At 40.4% G+C, this 20,414-nt stretch overlaps 1 protein-coding gene and 1 long non-coding RNA gene across 2 annotated transcripts in view; one reads left to right on the top strand and one right to left on the bottom strand.

The window, feature by feature from the left end:
• The window catches only part of Pgm2l1 (phosphoglucomutase 2-like 1), a 49,111-nt gene extending 41,391 nt beyond the window's left edge, over nt 1-7,720 (bottom strand). Inside the window, 1 exon segment of the mRNA NM_001109454.3 lies at nt 7,322-7,720. Within this exon segment, the coding sequence (NP_001102924.1) occupies nt 7,322-7,432 (111 nt within the window). The 5' untranslated portion in view covers nt 7,433-7,720.
• A 414-nt stretch (nt 7,721-8,134) lies between these two features.
• The window catches only part of LOC100912071 (uncharacterized), a 55,592-nt gene continuing 43,312 nt past the window's right edge, over nt 8,135-20,414 (top strand). The window contains exon 1 of the long non-coding RNA NR_131097.1: nt 8,135-8,214. This is a non-coding gene — a long non-coding RNA (uncharacterized LOC100912071). The remainder of the gene's footprint in view (nt 8,215-20,414) is intronic.

Below are 20,414 nucleotides of genomic sequence, written 5' to 3'. Positions count from 1 at the left end.
TTTGGCACAACAAAGTAAAAAAATCTAATTAAATACATACAATAGTGTACTTATATCTCTATGCAGAGACCCTTTTAACAGATGTAAATTTGAGCTATTCTTTTCACTTCAGAGTGTCAAATTTTCTCTTTATAAGATGGGCATCTATAGTAATTTGTTATAGTGATGTAAAACTGACTAACACATTAGGCTTTAAAATTTTAATTTTTATTGTATAAAGATGAAATATTTAAAGAGAAAAATAACATGAGAAAATTCTGCAGCAAAAAACCCCACTTACATCAAAGAGATTTTCCAACAAGATAAGCTCTGGTTAGCTGAAAACTGAAATGCTTTGTATCTGAGAAAATATTTTTAATTTACAATGCTATGGCCTTTGTACTCCTTGGGACATTCAAATATGACCATTTTTATACTTTGGTAAGATACAGTACTGCGATGTCTAATCTTGTCAACTTGATGGGTTTTGGGATCAACTAAGAAACACATCTTTAGTTTGTATCTGTAAAGGCATTTCCTGAGAGATTTAACTAAAGTGGTAAGACTCTGCATTCTAAATGCGGACAAAATGGGCTGGAGTCTAAGACTAAATAAAAAGGAAGAGGCAAGTTAAGCACTGGCATTCATCTCTGTTTCCTGGCCACAAATATAATATGCCAGCTGCCTCATGCTCCTGCTGCCATCTACACCTTCCATGTCATGATGGATGATACCCTCAGAGAAACGTCAAAATAACCCCTTCCTCCCTTATGTTCCTTTTGTCACAATAATGAAAAAAATAACTAATACGAGTTCTTATTCAATGATTTAGTTGAAAAGATCCTATACAGGATTTGTGACAATAAGCTCATACTGAATCTCTCTGTCTCTTTTGCACTAGACCAAATCACTTTCTTTTAACTCCTAACAGCAGAGGGCAGCAGCCTCAGTACTAACTAGCAATTTCAATAGTCATTAATTAGGAAGGCAGAAAGCATCATGAAACAAAGCACATAGGCCCTAACCCAAAATCACTGTATGACCTCTTGTGTAACAGTTTCCCCAAGAATGAAACATTGCACCTTTCAGGAGAGCTCCTTAAGCAGGTGGGTGCAATATTTCAAAACACTCCCTGAAATGGACCAGATTTTCTAGGCTCCTCCCTACCAGAGTCCAGCGGTAAAGATGACTGACTGAAACCAGACCCATTGCCTGGAAAAAGCAGAAACCAGCCCAGTGGCCTGGAAGAGGTTTAGACAACTTAGGCACCTAATAAGAACACTCTTCAATAGACAGGCTGGGCTGCCTGCAGGCTGTGCAGTGTTCCAGCTTCTCAAGCTTTGTTTACCTGTCACCCATGCTGGGGTGGACATGGGTGATGCATCTGTCTTTCCTGTCATTTCCGCTCCTGTAAGTAACTCCTCACCCATATATGTGTAAGTACTGCCAACAAAACCCACTGGTTCTCCAAGTTCGACTGGGATGGTATCTGTACTTGGGACTGTCCTGGGTTTCCTATCTGGAGTGAGCGGACTGTGTGTTTCATCTCCCCAGGAAGTTTTGTCATACAACACGTATACATTTGTACAGTCACAATGAAATCCTACCTACAGCATGGATGATAATGAGGACCTTGTGCTAACTGATGTAAGACAGTGACAAAAGGTAAAGCACTCTATCCCCACTTATATGAGGTACCCAGAAGAGTCAAATTCTAGAAACGCAAAAAAGAATGGTGGTTTTCTGGGGAAAGAGGAGAGAAGAAACACAAAATATAATGGGCATAGAATTTCAGCCTAGAAGATGAAAAATCTTGAAGGTCTGTTCTACAATAATGTGAATATTTTTATGTTAGTTAATGAATTATATATACCCTTAAAATGACCAAGACGATAACTTGTAAGCATTTCCAACACAATTAAAAAGTTAAGTGCTCTGTTCTCCTTCTGGACGATTATCAAAGAGAAAAATAATATAATTACTAGGCTAAGGTGCTCTAAATATTGCTTACTTTAGACTTTTCTAGCAATATACCTGTGCTATCTGAAAAGAGGTGTTCAAACAGAGTTTCTTACTTAAGCTTCATCGATCAACTATTCAAAATCAAGTCAGGTAATATTTTAGTTTGCTTCATTTGTGGTCAGTAATTTACTTTTCTTTTAAGCTCAGGGTGGCACGCCGGCTAGGCAAGCACTATACCACTAAGCCCTATTTCCTTCCTTCTTGCTTTTGCTGACACTCTGCTCCTTTCCCTTCCTTCTGTTCTTTATAGGTGACTGCGTAATTGCCTTTCTGATGTTAATAAAAATGACATGACATCTTCACCATTTAAAAGATATCTAGTATCTTTAAAAAAAGCTACTTAGGACATAGACATTGTGTTCCATATTTCTTTTGATACACTGTGGATCTAGAGCATAACTTATCAACTAGAATTTCTTCATAATGGACCCCTACAGTAGTTATTACATACAAGCTTTTCTTACAGCACCTACTTGTTTCTTCAACTTTAATACTTATATATATATATATGTATACATATATGCGTATATATTCATATGTGGGTATATATACATACATACATACATACATACACATTTGGTAGAGGAATCACTTTTTTCTTTCATTTCCTAGAGCTTATCTTTGTTTCCTATTGCTTTTTCATACTATCTTTCTATCTTTTCTTATCCGATGATGAAATAATTCTCTATTTTTAATTTATAATTTTGGAGGTTTTAATGTTCCCACTGTGTGTGTGTGTGTGTGTGTGTGTGTGTGTGTGTGTATTATACATCATATATATGTTTATGTATTTACCTATTGCTTTATCTTGTTGTTCATACAAACTGTTTTCTTCATATAGATTGATAGTTATTAATAATCACAGATTTTTTTCTGGGAAGTTAGCATGAATTTTCTGTTTTGTAAATACAACATGTTTTCTGCCAACATTTTCCTAACTAGAATGGTCAGTTGGGATTCCTATGTCTGTGAGTTACTGTTCTCAGGATTTTATTTACATAGATTAAATTAATCTGCATAAACTTAAAAATTTAACTTAATATTTCAAAAGAATAACTATATAACTATCAAATTTTTAAAAGTGCTATTAGTCTAAATGTGGCCTGTACCTCAAGGCTTCCCATTCAAAGACTTGGTCTTTGGTATGAGGTACTGAGGTAGTAGAAGCTTTTAAGAGTTGAGTCCTAATGTGAGGTAACTGGGTCACCACCAAAGGCACTTCCCTAGGGATTTTTTGGATGAGTTCTAACAAGAGTAAGCTGTAATTTATAGAAGAGAGGAGAGGAGGTAATATGAGAGAAAATTTAAACAGCAAGGCTCACTCCTCCCTGCTCTCTGGCTTCCTGCCTCACTGTGTAATCCCTTTCACATATGCTTCTGTCATGACTCCATCAGCCAGGAGGCTCTAACTCGAGCCAAACAAATGTGGTTACCTGATCTTATGCAAACTGAGCTGAATAAACTTCCTTTCTTCATACATCACCCAGGCTCAGGTACTTACTATATAATAAAATAGGCTTGAGGAATTAATTCACACCCATTTGTTCTGGTTAATTTGTTGAAAAATGTTCTGTTATTAGATATCTGAAAATCACTGGCTTAGATTGATCTTTTATTTCCTTTTCCAGGCTCTTTATAAGCCTAACTTATCTTCAACTTCATATTCTACTCCTTCTTAATACAGATCTACATTCTGAGACCAGAATGTTCTATTTACTATTTCTTAAACTGCCATGGCAAATTCCTGCCTCCACATTGTGTTAATATACAGGGCATTTGTTGTTGCTACAATCAGCAGAGCAGCTCTGCCCTGTATCTCAGTCCCCCTTCGCTATCCACTCACCCATATTTTACCAGTGCTTAGCATCCTAGATATAAATTCACATTGGGACAGAATCAACAGACAGTTGTCAGGTTAAAGAACCCAGCTTTTAGGCCAGGACTGCTTGTCTGTAACTTGACAATGCATGAAAGCCCTGAATAAAAGAAACAGGAAGGAGGTAAGAGCCTTACCTTAGCGCAGAGAACACATTGGTAATGGAGTTCTCTGTGCACAGCTAATAGGAGGAACTCCTTTCCCCTGGACTTAAGGGGTTAGAGTAAAAGCATAGCCCCACAAGAGATGGATGCATTTACTTGTTTCAAGTTGATGCTGTTAAATGCTATATGTTTTATTCCCTGTGAGTTGGCTTTATAGTCACCAAAAATCTTTGGATTACTTGGCTTTCCCTATGGAAATTAATCTACTGCACTATATCACAAAACATAAGTTAACAAAACAATATTCTTAAATCAGTCATCAGTTTCTATACCCTTGAGTTAACTGACTCATTTTGAGACTAGGGAAGTGAACACTCTAAATAAGTCTGGATGCCAGTAGGACATCGTATCCACCCAAGTCTGGTAAATCTGCATAGAAAGCAGCCTACAGCAGCTACACAGGAGTGCCCTGCCCCAGTAAGTCTGATTAGAAAAACAAAAAATATAAAAACAAGAGTCTCACACTGTTTAGGCTGGTATGGGACTCACTGTGTAGCCCAAGCTGGCCTCTAACTCTAACTGCTCTTACTGTACCAGCCTCCCAAGCATTGAGATTACAGGCAAGAGTAACCATGCTGGGACTGTCTTCTTGCACTATTTTCTTTTTAGCACTTACATATACTCTTTTTTAGAAAATACGATTTATTTTACTTTGTTTATATGAGCACACTGTAGCTGTCTTCAGGCACAGCAGAAGAGGACATCAGATCCCATTACAGATGGTTGTGAGCCACCATGTGGTTGCTGGGAATTGAACTCAGGACCTCTGGAAGAACAGTCAGTGCTCTTAACTGCTGAGCTATCTCTCCAGCTCTTACATATACTCTTAACTGCTGAATCCACTAATGACATCCTACTGCTCTTCAACAATCTGATCTTCACAATCTTTCCAAGGATTTCTCTGTACCCTAAGCTCTGGCAGACACAGATGTGTTAACTACACTCATTCAATTTTCCATCTTTCTGACTCTCAGTCTCTCTCCATCTTAGCAAATCTGAATGTTAACTGAGAAAGTTCAACACAGATAATATCTTTTTTTTTTCATGAAGACTTTTCAATGTACACCAAGCCATCAAAGCTAAAATTAGTAATGTTGCTGACTATGGCAAATAGCAAATTGCCCTGAGACCAATTTATAACTTATCACATGCTTTACCAATCTCAAAGAATCAGCAGCACTATCAGGATTCCTTGATTGGTATTAATCAGAGATTGAGCTCAGACTCCCTGCAGTAAAAGACTATAAGTACTGAACTTAATACTTATATTCCATTTTGTACTCCAAATCCTAGTGGCCTTGGACTTAGCCTAGCTTACTTAAGTATCAATTTACAGTAGATAAACCTTTGTTTCTCAAATAAAACCATTATCTCCCATTATGAAAGAGATCAATAATATATAATTAATAAAATTATTTAAGTCTGTTTTTCGGTTAAGGCACTCATTCCTTGTTCCCCAAATTTTATTTAGGAGCATTTGTTTTATCCTCTTTTCTGTTCCTTGAGGTCTATTTATTTCCTCTTTTCTCTCATGTAGGCTTTCCCTGTTCTTTTTATGTGTATTCCGTTCTCATAAAGTCGTCTATGACCATACCACTTCATGATCACTCTCACTTTTGAACTCCCATAAGCACTGGATGACTGCAACCACATTTATTGCGACTGTGACTGTTGTAGCATTATTTTTATATGCATCTTACAGTCCTTAAATATTTCAGTATATCTTGGCAGTATCTGGGCATAGCACAGACAAGAAATATTAATTCATTCAACTGGGACATTTATTAGGAAAAACATAGACAAAGCTGACACTGAAAGAGAAAAGAATGTCATTATTTTTAGTGTGGTCCACAGAGAAGCAAAACTATTATCAATCACCTTGGAAGCTCACTAAGGCTGTCAGGCCCCACCCTAGCTGTCTGGTCAGAAATGCCTCTTAAGATTCCGAGATGATCTGTTAGCAGTTTCAGGTTTGAGAAATACTGGTTCAGACTCTGGAATTAGAACATCTTAGAAATATATGACCCAGTAACACCAAATACTTAATTGTAATTGCTTATTTATTGGACTTCCTTATCTACTAACTAAAGACTTGCTGATGGCAAGAACTCTATCTTTCTCACCACCAGTATTTCCTGGCCGGCCTAGAACACTCAGTATTCAGTTGGTTTTGTTTATTTTTGTTTTGTTGTGTTGTGCTTCTTTGTATCTTGCACAGATACCTGGGCAAAAATGAAAATGAACTGTTTCAGAAAGCTAATCTAGGTAGTTTTTTTTGTTTTTTGTTTTTGCTTTTGTTTTTTTATAACATGATCTCACATACTTCCATACAAACCCCTTAATTCAGTTTTAAACGTGCTGCCTTCTGTTTTAGCAGCTGTATCATATGCACTTGATTAAAAAAACACTTGGATTATCATCCCATCCTCTGAGAGAGCCTCCAAAAGCCTCTTTTAGAAGTGAAAAGGGTGCATTTTAATTCTAGCTTTCACCCACCCACCCTATATACCTGCACAAGGAGAGGAAGAGGGCAGAAACAATGGCATCAGTAATTCTGAAATTCTTAAGAAATTCCTAAATATCTGCTTTTTAAGATTTGAGAAATAATGGTGCAAACACTAGCAGTACAACTAGACTATTCAAGATGTATATGGCCACAATTCTTTGAACAGGACTTCCAATAAAGAACTGCTGGCAGAGGAATGAAATAAGAGGAGAACCCCTGTCACATTCAATAGCAAAAGGTGATACCAGAAAATAAGAGTGAAATAGACCAGTGAATACCTAGCCAGCGATTACCTAGTGACAGAGGGTGGAAACACACCAGAGCACCAAAGCAGATAGTCAGTGGTTAGTAACGTTCAAGAAACGTACCAGAAGCCACTTTTAGGTTCTGCAGAGAGAAGGAAGTCAAGGGTGAAAGAGGAAAGGAGATGGAATGCATAGTACACGGAATGTAACTTACAATGATGAGGATGAGGAATAAAGTATTTTTGAGAATGAGAAATGAGAGGCACTGGAAGGGGTAGCAGGGGAGGAAGCCGGGCTGCGGTGTAGCCTACCACAAAAGAAAGCGACTGCAGTTGTCCCTGCCCAGCCTAGCTTGCCTAAGGGAAGCAGCCCCGGCATAGGTGAGAGGCATCGCCCAACTCCACTAGCCTTGCGCTAGCTGAAGCCATCTCCCCTGGAGCCGGCAGAGCCCTGGGTGGGTACCGGAAAGGGCGGACTGTGAAAGGTGGGCAGGAAGAAGGGACAGATGCCGGGGTGACCAGGTACCCACCTTGTCCCAACGCAGCCACTGCCCGATGGCCGTGTCTAGCTGGGGGTCCCCGGTGAGGTAGGGGGCGTGGAGCAGGTTAGAGTTCAGGTCATCATTTGCGTTCTCAGCCATGATGAGCTGCGGTCCCGAGGGGCAGACGAAGATACCGAATCTGGGGGCTCTAGGTGCGCTCACCAGGGTCCAGAAACCCCCTCCTTGACGAAGGGCATGAGAGACCAACCGCGAGCTGTTCAGTCAGCGCCGGCTCCTGCCGCAGCTTCAGCGAACCCGGAGGGAGGGCGGAGACAGGACAGCCGCCTCCCAGCAGACTAGCTCCGGATCTCAGCTCGAACTGACTGAGGCGGGCGTGAGGCGAGAGAACAACAACAGTCCCAGATGTCTGGGTCGCCGCCTTCGCCCGCGCCGCCTTAGGCCCCGCCCCCGCGCCGCCCGCGCCGCCCCCGCCCGCCCCGACCCGTCCAAGTGCCCGAGGCATGAGGCGCGAGCCCGGGAGCGCGCGCCCCGCACCTCCGCAGCGGCGTTTACTGTCCGCTGAGGCAACGGTGCACAGCTGGCTTTATTTTTTTATGCCGTTCTTCAGCTGTCTTTCCCTTATCACCCGCCCCACACTTGCACGTGTCTCCACCTGGCGACCCAGCCGTCTCAAGCAGCCCGCCTCTGCACTCACTAGGAGAGTCCCCGGCGCGCGCAGGCCCCACCCTCTTCGCCTCAGGGCTTCGTCTTGCTTCAGAGCCGAAGGGGGCGCGCGTGAAGTCTCATGGGAGTTGTAGTTTTTCCCGGCTCCCCGAGTTCTGTACACCCGTTGCCTTCCCTTCCCTCAGAGAAAGCACCAGCCCTTGGCTGTTGTTCCCTGACGCTTCTTATGTTGTGCAGTGCTGGTCTCCTGCTTTAAGGTAAAAAAAAAAGGGGGGGGGGAATGTCGTAAGGAACAACCGTATCTATTTGGTGCTTGAAAGTTTACGAGTCTTTTTTTGTCATTTCGTCCATTCCGTGTAAACATTTTCCATTCCTATTTTACACAGAGGGAACTGAAAGGCGAACTGAATTTTCTGAGCAGTAGTGTTCTTGAGAAATGAATGCGAGTTTCAGTCTGTCGCATTACCTCAACTAGCAGTTGTTTTTGGTCAACTGCAACAGCAGAATAGAGGTAGAGAGAATATAATATCTGGAAAATGTGTAAGAATGTTCTCAGATGATGTCCAGCATTTAACCCTATTTTAAGAATGTACAAATATCATAAAATACATAAACCAATACAAGTAGGAATACAGAGGAAAAAAAGAACTGGATACCCTCAAATGGAAATAATTTCTTCTCATCTTGGCTTGCTCTCTTCTATAAAATGTGTGCCTTTCAGGTCTCATTACTTGAGGCCAGAGATATACTGAAGCCTATATATGGACCACTCTGATTTCTTTGTTTTTGAGACAGGGTGGCTCTGGCTAGCTAGCCTTGAGCGTGATATACACCATGCTGAAATTGAACTCACAGAGATCCATCTGCCTCTGTCTCTTGAGTGCTGGAATTACTGAGGTGCACCACCATGTCATGCCAATTACCCCTCTTTCTTGGTCTGATTTGACCAAGTATATTAAAACTCTCCCTCATCAGCTTTTTGTTCTTGTAAGGAGTATATAATATTTATAGCATGTCAGTACAGTAATTGAAGAGATGCTTTTAGAGTGTTCGGAGGCTCACAGAAAAAAGACATAAGGAATTCAAAATACGTCTTTTATTTTGCTTACGGTGTCATTTGCCCTAATAAAATCCAAACTACTAGCATAAAATAATTGTACTGAGAGTTTCTGTCATTGTTTGGAGTTGCAGGTTTTGCCTTAAAATTTGAGTAATTCTTTTAAGGGTTTATGGGACTCTTTTAACCTCATAAGACTGGGGAACAACCATGTTCCAAGAAAGAAATTGGCTATCCACTATAATCAGAATTATTATACAAAACAAATATTAAACATTCACTATCTGTTAAGAATTATGCTAGTTGGGCTCAGAGGATGGCTCAGATGTTAAATGCTAGGCTCGCAATCAACAAGACAGGAATTATGCTAGGAGCTGATATTACAAGAATGTAAATAGTTATTTCCTTCAATAAATAAAATCTGGGTCTGGAGTAATGTTTCAGCCGTTAAAGCTAGGCTCACAACCAAATTCCCCAGAAGTAAAATCTGGAGGGATAGGGTATGTGCAAGAATGTTTAGTCCATGATAAAGACCTTGCTGCAAACAGTGGGAATCAAGCCATCAAGCAGGAGGGATCTGCACTGGGATTTGGAGAACAGAGAATTAAACAAAAAAGTAGAGGGCATTTCAACTCCATTGATATGCGATTCTCAAGTCCACTACGAGGTTATTTAAAATATATTCTATATGAGTGAGCATAATTCCCAGCGATTCCGAATTTTGATACGACCGCGGTACCTCCATAAAAATATCTATTGATTGTGACCTAGATGGCCATAATCAAAGTACATATTAGGACCAACATGTTGGCACTCTCTGGAAGCATATTAAGAGATGCAAATTTCCAGTACTTAATGAAGTTCTACTGAAACAGACTTACATTTTAACAAACCTAGTAATTAGTATTTAAATACTGTATGTAGTAGTTTTTATGAGACAATTTTTTTTAAACATCAAGTAATAGTGCCAAATCAGCAACTTTCAATATATGGAATTATATAGGATATGTAGTGAAGACAGGAGAATACAGGCTCTAGTTAAATATCCTTTTCAACCAACGTTTCCTTACTTTTATCAGCAAATCCTAACAGGTATTACGGGTTAACTAAGTCTCACTCAACAGGCTCTGCTTATTGTTAGACACTGGAAGGTAATGAAGAGCCTCAATTCAGTAAATCTGAGAACATTGTTTAAGTGTGTCCAGAAGGGGGCGTCAGGAAACTCTCAGAAGCTTTCCCATTTCCGTTGGGGTTTGTCCAAAGCGTCCTGTGTTTTTACTGTATTTTTATTTGGTGAGTTTGTCAGCTCTGTGGTTATGAAAGTGAGTTCTTGGTTCTCAGAATGGAAATGCGTTCTGAGAGATGAATTGTGAGGCAATTTTATCATTAGGTGAACATCATGGAGTGGCTATAACATCAGTTTGTGAGGAAAATCTTATGAGACCTCTGTTACATAGGCAGTCCTCTTTTGACACAAATGTGACATTGTACATAATTGTGTACTATAATCAATATCTATGCATTCTTGTTATGCCAGATGCATATAATTATCATTTATATTTATGTTGTGTCACTGTGTCAGCTTTCCATTGCTGTGACAAAATGCCGAAAATGAATCAACTTAATAGAAAAAAAAAGGTTAATTTAGACTTCAGTCGATAGTCATTTGGCTCGGTTGTTTTTAGGTGTGTGGAAAAGCAGTATGTTACAGCAAGGGGTAAAATGCAGAGGAAAGAACTCACCTCATGCTGGCCAGGAAAGGAGAGTTAGAAAGAGGCTTGTAGGTCTCAACATGTCCTTCAAGGACATGTCCCAGTGGCTGGTCTTTGGTTTACAACAGAAACCCAAGAATGTACCAGCTACAAGATAGATGAATTTACCCGCAAGAATGAGAGCAAACTTGGGACAGGAGGAGTTTCCTTCTTCCATGTCTTTTATCTGGGCTGGCCATATCTAGGCTGGGTCTTCCTGCTTCAGATAATCTAATCAAGGAAATTTCTCACAGAAGGGCCCAATGGCTTATGTTTTATTTGGCTCCAGATGCAGTGAGGTTGACAAACAAAGATAGTTAACTATCACAACCATCTCCTCTAAAGCCTTGCCAGGTCCTGGATGTGGCACCACTAGATACAACTCAGGAATAAGATATTAAATCCTGTTAAAATTTGAAATATATTATTGCGTGTACGTGCATGGTGTGTGTGTGTGTGTGTGTGTGTGTGTGTGTGTGTGTGTGTGGTGCAACAGCATATGTGTAAAGGCCAACATACTACATACTACTACTGTGGGAGTCTGTTCTCTTATTCCACCATATGGGGCCTCGGAGTAGAACTCGGGTCTTCAGGCTAGGTAGCCTTTACTTGCTGAACCATCCTGCCTGCCAACCGAGGCATTAAATTTTGAAGAAATCTGTCATTTTGTTCTGTGACCACCGCGTAAAGAATATATTCTCTTCTTGATCTTAGCCAAAAGGCCGAGAAGCGATTGAATATATTCTCTTCTTGATGCTTACTGAGATACCTGTGGTAAACCCTAGTTAGCTTTGTATTAAAATAAAGGGAGTGTGTGTGTGTGTGTGTGTGTGTGTGTGTGTGTGTGTGTGTGTGTGTGTGTGTGTAGGTAGGAAGAATTATGTAAGCAATGTCCTCCTTTCAGGCCTCTTCTGATGCAAGGAGCTATAATAATAACAAACAGAAGGGGATCTTTGTGTAAGGGTGAATGGCTGCAGGCTTAGCAGGGCTACAGTGAAGCAAAGTGACAAACCTAGGGTGCCAGTTATAAGGAGGCCCTTGCTCTCCTGCTTGTGGAGGTGTAGAGCTGCTGCCTGCCTGTGAGCACCTCATTACACTATTACTATCTATCTTTAGATATGATTCAGATGCCATATAATCTATACATTTAAAGTATACAGTTAAATGGTTTTAAAAATCATTCATAGATGCATATATATATACACACACAAAGACGAGTTTTAGAACAACTTGAGAACATTTTCACCATCCCATAAACACTGTGCCCTTCACTATCAGCCTCTTATCACTCAAGCCTTTTGATACTCCCCCAACCTGCGCCGTGAAGCACCACAAATCCATTTTTTTATCTCTGTAAATATTGCCCCATCGTAAACATTTTCTCTCAATGGAACCACATCATGTATAAGTCACTGTCATTGGTTTCTTTTAATTATCATAATTTGTCTAAGATTTACCCCATTTTAGCTGGGCGTGGTGACGCATGCCTTGAAGACCAGCACTTTGGAGGCTAAGGTAAGAGGATTGCTGTGGGTTAAGGCTAGCTTGGGTTACACATTGAGTTCCTGGCCAACCTGGATTACTGTATTAGACCCCATTTCAAGAAAAGAAAGATTGGTCCATCCTTTAACATGCTCAGACTTTTTCTCCTCACTTGGTATCTCAATAAATACAGAGAAGTGTTAGATAGACTTTAGCACCCTTTCATGATAAAAACATGCAGTAACCTGGGAGCTCAGGGAAACTTTGTATCTAAAAGAGGTCTACAGTTAACCAACACTGTAATTAACAATGCAGTGCTGGCCTGGTCCTCCCTAGGATGAGGAACAGGAAGAAAAAGTCTGGTATTTCCAGTACTAGGGTCTAACTAGTGCAACCGAACAACAACATAAAAAGATAAAAAGATGTCAGAGGTATTCCTATTGCAAAAGAAGAAGTAAACTATTCAGAGATGACATGATCTGTGTATATAAAAATTTAACTAGAATCAATAAGCAGATTCTACCGGGTTTCAAGCTGTAAGGTCGACATAAACACTTGTACTGTGTGGGAATGACGCTAACAAAACAATTTTCAATAGCATCAAAAATAATGAAATGTTGAATAATATATTTAACAAAACTATCACATGACTTGCCTTCTGAAAACCACTGACCACTGTTATGGCCGGAAAATCCCATGTTCCCATATTCATGTGAAAGATAAAGTTTCAGAAGTTATGCTGTGCTTTTTCTTTCCCTTCCTCGTGATGTTATTTTGTGTCTGTTTGCTAGTTATCACTGACGTATGCGGCCATATTCATGAGATCTTAAGACAATATTTTGTTTGTGATGTATTTGCCTCAAACAATACGGTCCTCATAAAGGACTTAAAGGTGTGCCCCTCTCTTTTGATGATGTTTGAGAGAGTTTGCAACAGGTTAGTGCTAATCCTTAGTTAAATGAGAAATGTAAGAACATGCCTCTGTGACTTCTCAAGACATGCCACCTTCACAGTGCCCTAACATAGCCACCAACGCAAGGGCTTCACCTTTATGTTTTTAATTTTAGTTACTATATTTCTGTTTATAGAGTTACTTTAGACTGTTGGAAATTAGGAACCATATTTTCCGGGCCTTCCTAGTTTCTACAGAGATCTTCAAATCTTAAAAATAAATATCTATAGTCAGTATAGATGTTTGTCATCTAAAATACCTGTGCCTCAGTTTTTTCTTACCATTTTTTCCCCTAGATCTCAAATCATAGAATTTAGTTTTTGTATATATGTACATGTTGGACATTATATTTAGAAACTCATTTTGGGATAAATTTAGACTTCCAGTGAATGTTCTCAGCTCTCAGGAGGATTTGCCATGTTCCTGGGAGTTCAGCCATGTTTAGGTTTGGAATACTCGGCAACTTTTGTGAGTTTCTAGAAACTAATTCCACACATGTTATTGTTCTAGATCCCCTCAATATATTAGGGCCCTGACGGTTCTGAAGAGGTTTTCCTGTCCGACTATCAACGTTGTATAAATCATTACTTTATTGGCCTATCTTATTTGCTCACTAGAGTTTTAAAATTAAAGTCACAGTCTTCAACACTGGCAAATGCTTTCAGGTCAAAAGCTACATTCTATTCAGTTTCTCTCTGGTCTAATATTTCCCCTTCACTTTTGGCCTGTTTTTTTTTTTTTTCATGCTGGCCTGCCATTTCTCCTTTATAACTTTAAAGAAGGTTATAAAGTTTTATTCCGCTTATTATTAGCAAGATGGTTACCACAAATAACCTCATTTGGAGAGGGTTAGTATGTATCTTATGACTGTAAAATATTGTGTCAAGTTGATCTGTTAGAATTACTTATCTCAATTTTTCTCTTCAGTAAAAACTACAAGGGATACCTTTGTGCATCAAGCTGTATTTTTGTTTTCTGCATTATTCCATTTATCTGAACTATCTAAATTATTCAATTACAGGGCAATATACTAAAAGTATTTCAGAAACTTGATTTCAAAGAACTGGACTAGTTTGGGGGGAAATTAAATTTCATGGTTTTAATCATTTTTAATTAGTTCTTTGAGAATTTTGTACAAAATATTTCGATCATATTTATTTTTATCACATTCACCCCTTCCCCACCTAATCCCAGATCTCCCTCCCATTCTCTGTCCCCCAACTTTGTCCATCTATATACATATATGTATGTGTGTGAGAGTTGACACACACATCCATCAAGTCCAGTTTGTGTTGCTAATATATTCCTGGGTATGTGGCCTTCCACTGAATCTTTTTAATCCTGTCACAAAAGTAATAATGTTTTTTAAACCAAGTAGAATCAATTAATCTTGGCTACCTAAATAAATAGTGCTCAGGCAGAAGATAGACTTTTCTTAGTTTCCTTTTTAAATGTTAATCCTTACATAAATTATTTAAGTTTAACTTAATGTGATGCATACCTTACAATACTTTTCTAGGCATCCTGGACTCAGGGATACACAAGACAGTAAGCCTGGGCTCTGCCCTTGTGAAGCTTCGGGAGTAGGGTTTACCAAGATCAATATGATGCATCCTTTGGTAACAGTAGTCATGTCGTAAAACGACAGAGGGTGACAGGGATCCCTTGATAGGATCTCTGAGTTCAAGGTCAGCTCGGTCTACAAAGTGAGTCCCAAACTGTAAAGGACCATAGAAGGCATCCTGGAGGAGTGAACTCAGTAAGCTTTGAAGTCATGTTCTCTAACTCTATCACTGACTTTCAAGATTACTTGGGTTTTCTAGGTCTTTTGAAAGATTGGAATATAAAAGCTAGAATTTAGGTGGGGGAGCCTGCTGGGATTATGACTGAAGTTATGTTAAATCTTCAGGTCTATTTAAGGATAAATGACATCTTAAAAAGACTCATTTGAGCCCCACGTGGTGGCACATGCCTTTTTAATTCTAGCACTTGGGAGGCAGAGGCAGGGGGATCTCTGAGTTCAAGGCCAGACCAGCTTGGTCTACAAATTGAGTTCCAAGACAGCCAGGGCAATACAGAGAAGACCTGTCTGCAAAACAAAACAACAACAAAGCACCACATTTTGGGGGTTAGGGAGATGGCGTAGTCCCTAAAGTGCTTGCCTTACAAACATGAGGACCTGAGTTGAGTCCCTAGCACCCATGTAAAATCCAAGCACACATGCACCTGCAATTCTCCTACTAGGGCTGTGAGACAGAAGGTCCCCGGTGGCTCTCTAGCTAGTTTGTCTAAATTGGTGAGTTCCAGGTTCAGTGATATTAACCTCTGGCCTCCACACACACATGCACATATATGCATCACACACACACACACACACACACACACACACACACACACACACACACACACACCACTGAATTTTCCAATTCTTAAAAATGACGTGTCTGTTTTGAAAAGACTTTCCTTAATTTCTCTTGGCAAAATTGTGCAGCTTTCACTTTTTATGCATATGTAAGTGGTTTTGTTTTCTAGCCTAGATGAACAATGGAGATGAACAATACATCTTTTATTGTAAAGGACAAAATCGAACACCTTAGCTTAAACAGAAATTTGAGTTTCCTACCACAGTACAAGTGTATCTTAAATGCCTTGAACTATACATTTAAAACAGCTAATAGAGGAAATGTCATGTCACATGGGCTTCTAACTAATTTTTTATGTAGCACCAAGCTTCTTTAGTTGAAGGTATTTGCAGGGCTGGAACTAGCTGCAGCACTTACGTACTGTCTTCCACATCCTCCAACTGTGTTACTCACGTCCCCTCAGCCTTCCCAACTTAACTCTCAGAACCAGACACATATGGCTGACGACACACATCCCCAGTAAGTGCCATCCTAACCAGCAACCATAAAATAAAGAGAATTGCTTCTGCAATGTGTGCTCACTCCCCCAGCACAGCGGCCAGGAAGTAGTGTGACTGACTCAAGCTGCAAGATCCTCTAAGGTAGATGGAAAGTGAAAGAGGAGCCTTTTCTCAAGGAAGCTCAGAGCTTTTGCTGGAATGAGGAGAAAGGGAAAACAAGCAGATAAAAAAAAGACATAACAAAAACAGATCCTCCATAACCAAGACCTCTCTCTCTCTCTCTCTCTCTCTCTCTCTCTCTCTTTCTCTCTCTCTCTTTCTCTCTCTCTCCATCTCTCAAATCAGCTTTCTCAGTTCTTTCTGAAAACCCCCAATTCTCTTTGATTATTCACGTGCTTTATTTATACTGTGCACCCAATATTGTGCCGTACAGTCTTCAATCCAATAGAAACAGTGATGCACAAACCAAAGGGTCCCTTCTTATCACATGGATTACTTGCCCCTGACAAGTGGCACTTGCTAGCTTGATTTCATGACAACTTTAAATACCACCAGTAAATAAAATGTGGTTAGTGAAAGAAGAAAATGTTCAAAAAGTCTGCTGTATTTGAAAGCTCTAAAATAATCTTCCTCTTTAAGTGCTACGCTAGCATTCTCCGCCTGGAGCATTTTAATGTATGTATCAGTCTGAACTTTAAATACATTTGAGGTTAGTTTTCTTGCCCTAACAATGGTTCATTTTCTAATGAAATATAAGATCCAGCTTCTTTTTTTATATTATTTATTTCATGTATCTGAGTACACTGTAGCTGTCTTCAGACACACCAGAATAAGGCATCAGATCCCATTACAGATGGTTGCACCATGTGGTTGCTGGGAATTGAACTCAGGACCTCTGGAAGAGCAGTCAGAGCTCTTAACCGCTGAGCCATCTCTCCAGTCCAAGATCCAGTTTCTAATATAATGTGTGCATAGTGTGGTGCACGTACACAAAGGGAAACTGAATCTGCCGGAGACTGGAGACTCTTCTTAGAGACTGATTTTATGTTGATAGTTTCTCATCCTCAGTCTGATATATCTTGGATAAATGGCTAACTTTTTAACAGAAGGAAGAAAAAAAAAACCTATGGATTACTGTTAAAGTGAAGACTAAAGAGCTATAATTTCCTGTTGATTTTGTTGTTCGAAAATGTCTATGTAAACCAATAAGTTACACACATAATTATAAGTTCGTAAAGCTATTAAGTATACACATGTACAAAATTACAAGTTTGAACAAGTTATATGCGTTCATAAAGTGCATTATTAATTATAGGTCCATACATATTATACAATATCTTATAAAGTTAGGAGTTTCTCTTTTTGTGTATATGTGTTTCTTCATGTGCATGTGTGTGGTGTGGGGGTCCGGGTGCATGTGGAGGCCAGAGGTTGACATTAGTTGTTTTCCTCTACCATTTTCCACTTCATGTTTTGAGGCAGAGTCTTTCACTGAACCCGGAGCTCACTGGTTTAGCCAGACAGGATGGCAGACAGGATCTGTGGATTTTCCTGCCTCTCCCTCCCCAGTGCAGGTACTACAGTTGCACACTGCACATCTGGCCTTTACACGCACACTGGAGATGGTCTTCACGCTTATGTAGCAAGCGCCTTACTGACTGAGCTATCTCTCCATCCTCATGGGTTTCACCCTTGCCTTTTCTATCCATCTTTTAGTTAAAATCATCAGTTAATGAGTCTGTTTGTCATCTCTAGCTGCATTCAGCTGGATCTGACCAAAACCAAAACCTAACCTAAGTGGGATACCCAAAAGAGGTGTGTTTTCCTTTTTCAAACTACACAAGAAGTCCCTGCAGAGGCAGACTGTGTGTAGACGCTAAGAGAGGTCCTAAGTAAGCCTGTTTTCTTCTGGCTCTATCTGTCATGTTGCTCCTATTCTCACGGTCAGAAGATGATGTCACCTTTGACATCATGTAGCCACTGTAGGCAAGAATGTGACAAGCAAAAGGTTCATGCCCTTTAAACTGTTTGAAGGCCCCCCCTTTAAACTGTTTTCCCATGAGTCCTTGGGCTCCAGGGGAAATGGGCCAGCCTGCCTAGTGACTGATTCCCAGGGAACTCAGCTGGCTGAGCCTCTCAGATTAGATTACTTCGGTGATTCTTGTTTAATTTTAGTTATTAGTTTTATTCTGGCGTTAATCATCTCTACCGATTTTGTTTGTTACACACTAGATGGAAAACCTTAGCCATCTATGAGAAATTGTTTTAGGCTGTCTTCGCAACAAACAACAAAACATACTTGAGTGGCTTATATCCTTAGGAGTGGGCGCACAATATTTCCAGGAACGAGAAGTCTTGCACTGAGCCCACTCCAGGATTAGTTTAGTCAGCGGCTCAGACTCTGTCATCTCTATTCTCATAAGGACAAGAAGCTACGCCATTTCAGGCATCATTTCTGACCCTAAACGTTTCCAAGGGCAGAAGAGAATGATGTGTGGTTTTTGTTAACCTGAAAAACTTTTTTCAGAAGCCCTTGGCAAACGTATACACCTGCACAATGACTTCTCGGCAAGGTGCGTGAGGCCACATGAGTGCTTTAGATTAAACTGGGTTCCTTCCTGGCGTGCTGGCCCAGGGAGCTGTAGGCAGGAAGATGGAACCTATGTAAATATGGAGTTCCGACGGCATGGGAAAATGAGCAAATGGTGTCTGCAAACACTCCCATGGCATCCGTTAAGGTCTAGGGATGAAGCAATATAGAGGAGAGAAAGGCAGAGTTAGAGACAGAGAGGCCATACTCCCCTAAGTTCTTGAATTCACAGCAGCATCAAAATACCAGGCGGGATGAAATGACGGCAATCTTCACTATTTTCTAGCTGTAGCAGGAAGATTACAAATTCAATGCCAGCTTGGGCAACATGGTAAGATGTAGTCTCAAAATAAAAAGGGGCCATGGGTGTAGCTCAGTGGTAGGGTACTTAGCTAATGTGGATTTCGTCTCCATTACTGCAAAAGCAAAGGGAAGAACCCTAGGGAAGGCACAAAAGCTTCATATACTATCCCCAGGAGACTAAAGAGGAAATGAGTTCATGAAAAGGGTAGCAGGCACTTAATTCTCATGGTTGAGTACCTAGAGCTGACATCAGAGGAAATAATAATTTGGCCTCATGAAGTATCAAATTACTGCCATAAACACTGTCCCAAGAATAGCCCATTCCTATGCCATGTGCCTACTGAACGCTTGGAGAAATGATTTCGATGTTTGATCTCAGTCAGGGCAGAGTAAGCCAAGATGGTTCTGTGGACTACCTACTTTCATTTAAAGTATTCTCTGTGGTCGGAAAAAAAATGTGATGTTTGTCTGGAGTGATTTGACATTTTCTTTAAAACTTTCACGAGTCATTACGGAAATGTTTTTCATGAAATCTTTAAAAACCTGAAGCGGTGGAAACAAATGACCCTAAAACTTGGCAATTCGCCTTTTAAAACTGGTCGAGCCAGTTCCCTTCCTCCCCTTGTAAACCAAAGTATTAAATCGTTAAAACCTAAGATTATGGTTTATTTATTACATGTATTCAAGATGAAAGGGGATAGAGTCCCAGCAAGTCGGCTGGGGATAGCTCAGATTCTATAGCTTGCCTTGCCATGTCTCCTCCCTCTCCCCCACCCTTTGTACGTGTCTTTTGGTTACCATGGGAACTAGAGGTCTTAGGGAGAAGAGACTGTTTTGAATACTGGACTAATCGAGGAAGGTTTGGGTACAGGTGTAGAAAGTGGTTTTAGATAAGGAAACAGTGAGAGCTGGGGGTCTATGTGGATGTGTCTGGGCTAAGCATTTCACATTATTTTGCAGAGAAGTAGAAAAGACAGCCATTGTGCTAAGAAATATAACACAACACCGAGAACCTAGTAGTGCTTGGTGGAGCAGGCAAGTTGTGTGTGGCCACATTGTTGTTTTTCCCTGCACCACTGTTTTGGTGTCTTTAGTCTGCTGAAGGGGAGTGGTGGGGCTCAGTCATCCGTCCTCATAGCCTGCTCCCTGTCATCAGAGTATCTCAAATGCAGGGACATGACTGCTTCAGGATTTGTGCTCCTGGAAGGGATGCTGCAGTCTCCAAGTTGCAGAGCAGTCATGGAGTATTAAGCTAGGTTAACTCCTACAGCCCTGGAGATAAGTAGTAACTGCCAAGCCGAGACTCCCTTAGAAGAGGGCTATGCTGGGTGGGTCTGGGGACATGGCTCAGTGGTTAAGAGCACTGGCTGCTCTTCCAGAGGATGCTAAGTTCAATTCACAGCTTCCAACTGTCTGTGACTGTCCAAGGGAGATCTGACACCCTCACACAGACATACAG

This window comes from Rattus norvegicus, chromosome 1 (genome assembly GCF_036323735.1).
Source record: "Rattus norvegicus strain BN/NHsdMcwi chromosome 1, GRCr8, whole genome shotgun sequence".
NCBI classification, from domain to species: Eukaryota; Metazoa; Chordata; class Mammalia; order Rodentia; family Muridae; genus Rattus; species Rattus norvegicus.
Note: the sequence above shows the minus strand (reverse complement) of the source record. Positions and strands in the feature narration are given on the sequence as shown.